Here is an 8404-nt window from a genome sequence, read left to right on the forward strand (position 1 = left end):
ATCGCTGGGCGTAAGACCTTGTAAGTGGGCGACAGTGGCTGCAGATGAGGCCACATGACTAACGTGTCCAAGCGTCAACTGGTATCAACGCAACTATCCCTATGTCTGGGCAGGTGCGCGCATTGTGTCGGATGTTTAATAGTGGTACTTGATTCGTGGTCTTCGCGTTTGTATGGTGTCAAAATCCTGTCTAATCCTGGCTGTTATGATGCAACAACGCGAAACCTCGCGGATGGTCGGTTCACTGCATTCTTCACCGCAACGACGACGAGTCGTTTCCTTACAACGACCCGGAGGCACTCTTTTTGATCGAACACAATTGGTATTTGCGCAAGTCTTGTTGGTCGCTGTCTCTACAGAAATCTTTCATTGTTGTGTTGTCGCAGTCACTCGCTCTTTCCGCACAATTACGTAGCCAGCCTCGGAGCAACCCTGGATGCGCTGTTACACCAGTCAACAGCCATTGCACCTCGCCCCGCTACGTTACCACGCACAATCCCAAACAATTGCGCGTCTTCTCTACTGCACTCCGTGTCCAAGCAGAATTATCCTCTCAATCGCGCGTGCATTCCTCGCTCACACTCTCAAAGCATCCAATCCTAGCGGCTCTGCCTCCCCGCCATCAGCCTACCCAGGTCGCGATCGATTTCGAAAGCGCAAACGAAATTAACATGGTCAACAGTCTTCTTTTCAAGTGGGAGGATTCGGAGGCGCTCAAGTGAGTTGCTGAGCCCGGTGTTTGTTTGTTTGGGCCACCGGAACGCAGTCCGAAGGCAATCACCCAAAGCAGACGGTCGCTAACGATAATCCAATAGACACCACTGCGGCTTTTGCGAGCGTCCACTGAGCCACCCCGGCGCGAGGGCGTCTTGTTTCGGCAAGCACAGCGAGCCATGCGTGCGCTTCCACCAGGTTAGTTGCATGGGATATACCCAAGGCGAACGATGCACTAACCTCTCCAGGCTATGTTCATGCGACTTCGCGGTCATACTTGCAAGTACTGTATGGGCATTGATGAGCAACACTACAAGCGTCATCACGACATTGCCGAGCGCTTACGAGCCGTCTATGAGAGTTGTGGCGAGATCGACTGGAACATCGTGCCGGACGAATCTGAGCTAGACGAACGTGGAAGAGCGAGAGATCTCGGCGATGAGGACACTCCATCCTCAAAGCGTGAGCGGAAGGATGCAAAGCGTCTGGCAAGAGCGGCTAGTAGATCTAGAGTCATTACGCAGGAGGAGATTAGATACATCGACTCCGTTGTACACTCAGCTGAGGGCATAACGAGCAACGACGCGGACGGGCCGCGGAATCCGGAAGAGATCGAGGAGATTGAGCGACAGCTTCGTGTAGGTGCCGAGTCTGTTGTTTTGGTATCTACTCTGTCAAATTACTGACTACTCCACAGTACCACGCCCATGTATACAGCACGCAAGTCGGCCGCAAGGGAATCAGAAAGCTCGCCGAGGCGCCTGTCGAGTCTTTAAACGTTGACTTCGAAGCCGAAATGGACCGCATCTTGGAAACCTTCCGTATCAACGAGCTACTCAGGCGTAACACCAAAACGAAGGGTCTACAAGGCAAAGAACTCAAGATGTTCCAAGGCCTCGTCGAAACGTTCAAGCACGCCGTCCTGGAGGACATCGTTCTGGTCAAGAAAGACACTGCCGAAGTGCGAATGCGACGAGCAGGCTATCTCCGATACACTAGTAAGACCGCATACGGTATTGTAGAAGAGAGGTATACTGGAAAGGACTGGAAAACTGGAGAGAAGTTCCCGTCTAGTCTGAGTGATTTCAGTGGCGGTATCACCCCCACGGATGAGACTGCTCCACTGGTCAGGTTCGTTGCCCTTGCCCTCATTTAGTCCCGCAAAATTGCGACAAGACGCTGGCCAACTTCGTTGCGCAATTCATTTATTTTCAAAACTGACAGAAATCCAGTGATCAGGACGATGACGAGTCGCCGCCGCGGTCTAGTACCCTTGACATCTCCGACCGAAGGCATCTTGAGAGCAACCACAAGCGCGTGAGCGGCGACGATGGACTCTACCATGCAGATATCGAGCCCTATCATACTCCGCTATTACCTTTGCCACCCGCCCCAACCTTGAACAGACAGTCGGCTGCGGTTCTGGTGATCAACGTCAAGGCTTCAGAGCGGGGGCCGACTACAGTGCCTGGCCGGATCAAGAAATCACAACAAGCTCCTGATGGATGGCAAGTCGTCACGAATGGAGTGACGCCAACAAAATCGGTAGCAAAGACGCGCGCTTGGGGTAACATTCCAAGTAAGCCTCCGGCTCGTGCTCCTCGGCCTGGACCGACTCCATGGCTTTCCGATTCGCGCGACTTCCCAAACCTCTCAGCCTCGCGGAGCTCTTCAGATGAGCCTTATATCCCAGCTCCAGCAGTAAAGCCTCCAAAGGCTTGGGGTATGTCAGCACCCGAGAGTTTTACGACCGAGACGGAAGACTCTGTCAACGGCCATCCCGCAATCTCGCAGAAGAAGAAGGCTAAGAAGGCACGAGAGGCGAAGCGCAAGGCAAAGAAGCAGTCTATACCGGAGGCAGCTATCAGTCTTCCTGATCTCCGAAACGAAGCCACTGAAGATGTCTATGACGTGGGTGACGTCTTAGCACAATCTGCTTCCATGCTACCTGATACTATACTCTACAACAAGGACCGCGATAGTTCTCAAGATGTGCTATCGTACACGGAGAGCGCCAATGATCACGATGCTTCCACTGCGGTAGTATCAGAGCCAATCTCCACGGACGCGACATTCGCTAAGGCAGTGTCTCCAGTACCTCTGCCTGAACCTGTACTACCTATCACAAAAGACGGCAAGCACATGCACTGGATTAGGTTTGTCCGCAAATTTATTAGCGATCAACTCACAAATCCGTTCCCGCCGTCATGGGATGGTTGTTCACACAGCACATCATGTTCGTTTGAGAACAATGACATTCTTGATTGTCCCTTCCATGAGCCTCGTAAGTGCATCGCAACTGGCACTTAGCAGCAGACACTGACTCTGACATAGACTGTCCCTGTGTTGATCCTCTGGGAGATCAATGCTACCTGGTGATGCCATGCCTAGACTTATGTAGCACCGGGCCTTTCAACCGCCTCCGTGGAGAGAAACTACTATCGCTGTACGAGAAGGATCATCGGACCAAGGGCCGCTTGATGCTAGTAGACGATGACCTGATCAACTATCTCATGGAAGACCCTACTATTCGAGCGCGCAATCGCAACCCAGATGGCGTACCTGATCGTCTGCAAAAGGAGTACGACGACGTTAAGAATGGCTTCAATCCTGGAGCACTAATGGCTCAAGAGCTTCGATTCGAGCGACTTTTTGCAAAGAACGGATTCAACAAGCAGGAGCTCACTCAGGTCATGTTACAGGATATCCAGCACAACCAACTCGAGCGTCTAGGTACGCAGCGCATTTGCTACTGTCGTGCTACCGCACCAAAGGGTGAATCACCCGCGAAGGACACTGTCATTTGCTCACATCGCGACTGTACTACTACGTACTTTCACAAGTCATGTGTAAAGAAGCTCGGTGTGGAGAAGGTGTCGCGCTGGTACTGCACATCATGTGAACAACAGATGAAGATACTTGCATGTCAGACGCTACGTGGACTAGGCTATACTGACATCCCCACGGAGCATCTTTGCAGCTCTTCCCATGGGCTGAACGCGGAAGAATTCGAATCATTGCTTGACGAGAAGTTCAGGCAGATGATGAGCTCACCCGACATGGACTACCTGACACTGCTACCTCCCGAGATTAGAGAGAAGGTTAAAGAACTTGGTGGGCTGCCTTCCATGCCTGCACAGTTACAGAAGCAACTGAAAGAGAAGGTTAGGGCGCTTGGCATCAAGTTAGCGGGAACCGACGTTGACTTCCCGATATCTGATGAGATGCGACGCGTGCTTTGAGGCTCGTACCATACGAGTGGCTGTTTTGGCGTACAGTCGGTACATCTGACGTAAAGTTCGCGCTTCCAATGAGGGATGAGGGATGAGGGATGAGTAATGTGAAATAGGAGATGGCATGTTTGGAACCAATGTATGGGCATATGGAAAAATCAAACCAAGGTACCATCATCATGGCTCCCATAGTTTGAAATAAAAAGAAGCTACAGGCTCTGACTCTTTAATCTGCTATAAGTCGTCTGCTCTTTCTCTCAATTCTAATTCTCTCATCTCAGCATCCCTTCTTCCTCTGCTACACTCTTCTTGATCTCAGCCCTCCACGCTACCGGTTATCTCCAGCCTTGATCAAAGCGGCAGCCATATCAACTTTCAACTACTACCGAGCACTTCCAAATTCCAAAATCCAAAGATCAAGCGCACATCACGCAGACATGTCATCTCCAATCGACTCCGCACACAGCCGTGTTCACGACTCTACATACCCACTCACACGCTGTCACGCAAGAGCGCCTTCGTTTCCACGACCAGAGACACGATACAACACAACTGAAGAGGAGATCGAAGACGTTGAAGTCACCTCTTCCCTAGCTCTCCGTGCAATCGACAGTCTCGTCGTCGAGAGACGAAAGAGAACGAGGATTAGATTTTGTTCTCGTCAGAGCGATCTAGAAAACGTGTGCAATGAGGCGTTCCCGGAAGAGGGCGAAGAAGAGGTGGATATCGAAGGCCTGGGTGGTCTTGCCTTGCGCACCGTCAATAGCATAGAGCTAATTCGTCAGGAAAGCGATAAGCTAAAGATGGGTAGTGCGAAAAGCAGGATGAGCAAAAGGGAGAGGGTCAGGAGTTGGTTCTTTGGGGTGTGGTATCGCGCATAAAGATTAAACGTTCCATGGTAACAGGAGGAATTGATTGATAAGCGAGTTTTTGATTGGAGCTATATAATAATGACGCATCGGCATGTGCGAACGTGAACAAACACCCTACCAATGAAACCAAAGGCATTCGCAACACGCACTTTGCTCTTAATAGTACTTGCTGCCGTATGCCAAGAGCGAAAACCATTTGGATTGCTTTCCCTTCCTCTCCCTGATGAGCTTGTAGCGCCGTTCTCCGCTATCCGCTACTGCTCGTACAGTCCGGTTTGAGCGTCCAGTACCACCACCCTGAGCATGTGCAGTCGTACTGCTTTTGTCGCCATAGTGAGTGTAGTTTCCGTTTCCATGAGCGTTATCGTTGTGCTGCGTAATTTGGATGATGTAGGGTAATGTGGTGTCATGATGATAGTTGGCCGGGCAGGGTAGAGATCGTGGGCCGCCTGAGCCTTGACCTGTCAGACGGATCACGTTAACTCCATCGCCAGTGGGCCGATTGGGATCATCGAAATTGATGGCCTGCGATGTGTACCCTGGATCTGGATCACTGGGGTCTCCAGACTGCGTGCATACCAATGGATCTGAGCCGTGGTCGAACCGATTGGAAAGCGGGCTGCGTGGCCGCGGGTACATGAGTTTCGGAGATTTACGGTGTTGTGGAGGCAGGTTCCACATGTCGTCCCTGGTGATTGAGCGTGACGCCCCGGGGGGTGACCAAAACCCATCAGCCATACCTGTATCGTTACAGTCTTGCTCAAGGGGTCGATATTTTGGTGGCTGTTGGGGGTTGATACGGAACGTTTGTGGCTGATGTTTGATAGGATCCAGACCGAAGGATCGTGCTTCGTCCAATATTTCCTTTCGGGTAGCAGGGTCCAGATGTTCGCGGGTGAGATTTTGGTCCAGTTCGCTGACGAACAGTGCTGTGCGGCCAACAAAGCATATGAGAAACTTTTCGGCATGACTGTTCGCCCCGACCTGTTCTCGGAGATGCCGGAAAGCTTCGACAAGAGACCCATCGGCAGTGTGCTGCCAGCGCGAGTCTGTTCCGCTTCCGTTAATGATTCTGGCGTGAACGTCGGTCACGACCGATATGAGCTCATTCTGCAAGATAGGAAGACCAAGTCGCGCCGCGAGCGCCCACGTTTGAGCGAAGAGGAGCAAAGGCGCACTACTGTCGACGCGACTCGCGAAGACCGCCGGGAGATCGTCGCCATCCAGATAACTCGTCACGACCTGAAAAGGCTTCACTTGCACGTTGGGTAGTATGGTACCCGAGGGCATTGCGTTGATTACCGGACAGTTTCTGAGTACGCGATCATTGAGCTCGATCGGAACAAGGTGCCCGTTGTCGGATTTGACCGTAACAGTGACACCGTCATTCGGTATCTTGAAAGGCATGTTTTGGTGTCGGATGGTCGTGTGAGTCTCTGATGGTTGCGATGTCTTTTTCGAGAAGACAATGGGCTTGTGAGATTCCTGCTCTTATAAGCTATCGGCCACAGCATCATCGGTTTGTACCACATGAAAGAAATGCATCGTCTGATGTTTCCGGTGTAGATACGACTGCACATCCATTGGACAGATGTGGAGTTTGAAAATGTTTGTGTTCTTTGTCCTAATGCATGTACTGAGAGGAGTGTCCATCGTGGATGTGGCTTGTTAGGACTTTCGACGCCGTTGTACATTGTCTGAAAGTTTGCAGCTTTCCAACTGGTCGTTTGATTCGTCCTTCATGATTTTCAATCCCCCAACGATCTAGGACTGTAGGCTGCGTTTCCAGTGGCGCACTAGCGGTTTCCAAAGGTTTGTTTTACCATCAAAGTATGAATATGCTATGCCAAGCATCCCGCCGGCGAAGTGAGCCTAATGATGTTAGTAAGTCCCGTGGAGTCATGCGCGTTGAACTTACTGCGTGGCCAAAGTTCACGAAGCTGTAACCGCGAATGATGCCAACGAGATCGAAAAGAAGGATCGCAGGCAGTACATATTGCGCATCAAAGTGTACTGGAATGAACAATATCCCTATTCCAGCGTTCGGGTATTGCATGCAGAACACCCCTAAGATTCCAAAAAGTGCTCCTGATGCACCTCCGGACTTGATGAAGATCTCGGGGATGGGCCGTCGATGGAAAGGTATGCGGGTACTCCATGTCTGCCAGTGTTGAGCAAAGCCCGACAGCACACCTGCCGAGAGGAAGAACGACAACGTATGATATGGGCTACCCTCGAACAGTCGCGAGTATCCGACTGGTGCCATGAAATTGTTCAAGAAATACATGTTGACGAAAAAATGCAAAGCTCCAGCATGTACAAACATGGATGTGAATTGAGTGTAGTTGACGTTGCGAGCAGGTGTATGCCATAGTGCATCCCAGGCTTTAGGCACGAGAAAGCTGCTGAGATGAACACCGCTATTGGCCCCGATAAGTCCGTACGTGACTCGCGAAATGGGATCGAGACCGGTCCACGCTCCAGTTATGACTTCAGTTGGGGTCGGAGGTCCGCGTTGTGTTGTGTTCCATTGCGGTGCCTGAAACCACCCTCCACTAGATGTCGGCTTTGTTTTGAGCTCCCTCTTGGCCTCTAGATAGGCGAGACCGTAGAATATGCCGCAGGATACCGAAAGAGCCCATAGTGCGGGGCGCAGGTATCTAACCCTCCTAGGACTTTCAGGTGTTGCGTTTTCGGTAGTATGATCGATGGGCGGTGATACGTCTACCAAGACAGATGGTTGCTCGTGTGTAGGCTTTTGGGCATCATTCCTTTGCTGGTCACGAAGTACGCGATTTTTGGAAAGGTGGCGGAGTTGTGATACAGCAGGACGGAAGGTAGAAACCGCCGGCAACCGAGACGCGTAGCACGCGGGCCGCAATGATGACCCGGCAATCTTGGATGCAAACATGAGGCGCGAGTAACTGTTGCGCGTGGTTGAGATGTAGGGGCGATGACGCGAGGTTTGCATTTGGCATCGGGCCGACTAGCGTATGGTCCGTGCAAATCTGTCTCCTGGATCCCCGGCGTGCCGGTTCCCTCTGCCCTCTTCTACACCTGGGCATCAGCCTCCATCACCACTGGAACTTTGCAAATCAAGAGTGCACTCCTTCGCATAACAATCACATCTGCGTATCCGTAGCACCGCCTTATCTACCAACGCAAATGGACCGTGCATTCTGAGGAGCTTCCAAATTGGGATCCAGCAGTCGTTGTTGTTAACTTCGAGCTGCTCATAGGTCACGCAGCAGTATTTTACTGTGGCTCCCACAACACCATGCGCGCTGTGCAATGACTCTTCGCGAATGTTCGTTCGATCGACCAACCCAGGTGCTAGCATTACGCAGCGGATGAAGTTTGCGGTGCTACTCACGCAAGGTGTTTGAATCCATCCTCGGCGTTCGCAACATCCGCAGGGCACCCGTATTATATGGCTTCTATGAGTACGGAGACTGTGCGGCTTCATTTACATCATGTTGAGTTATACTTGAAGAGACGTGTTCAACACTTGTGAGCTTCTCCCGACGCCCAACGTCAGACACAGCTTGAGAGAAAGCAAAATGTGTAGATAATTTAACGAAGCAT

At 51.5% G+C, this 8404-nt stretch overlaps 2 protein-coding genes across 2 annotated transcripts; one reads left to right on the forward strand and one right to left on the reverse strand.

Moving 5' to 3' along the window:
• Positions 1 to 1004: 1004 nt before the first annotated feature.
• Positions 1005 to 3956, forward strand: J4E92_000570 (uncharacterized protein; the record flags this gene model as incomplete). The annotated part of the gene is made up of 4 exons (XM_051491985.1): positions 1005 to 1363; positions 1432 to 1845; positions 1947 to 2998; positions 3049 to 3956. 4 exons carry the CDS (start codon positions 1005 to 1007, stop codon positions 3954 to 3956), a joined length of 2733 nt encoding a protein of 910 aa, XP_051357497.1.
• A 1019-nt stretch (positions 3957 to 4975) lies between these two features.
• Positions 4976 to 6226, reverse strand: J4E92_000571 (uncharacterized protein; the record flags this gene model as incomplete). The annotated part of the gene is made up of 1 exon (XM_051491986.1): positions 4976 to 6226. One exon carries the CDS (start codon positions 6224 to 6226, stop codon positions 4976 to 4978), a length of 1251 nt encoding a protein of 416 aa, XP_051357498.1.
• Positions 6227 to 8404: the final 2178 nt, after the last annotated feature.

The sequence above is a fragment of the Alternaria infectoria genome, assembly GCF_024043175.1.
Source record: "Alternaria infectoria strain BMP 0036 chromosome Unknown scaffold_1, whole genome shotgun sequence".
Lineage (NCBI taxonomy): Eukaryota > Fungi > Ascomycota > Dothideomycetes > Pleosporales > Pleosporaceae > Alternaria > Alternaria infectoria.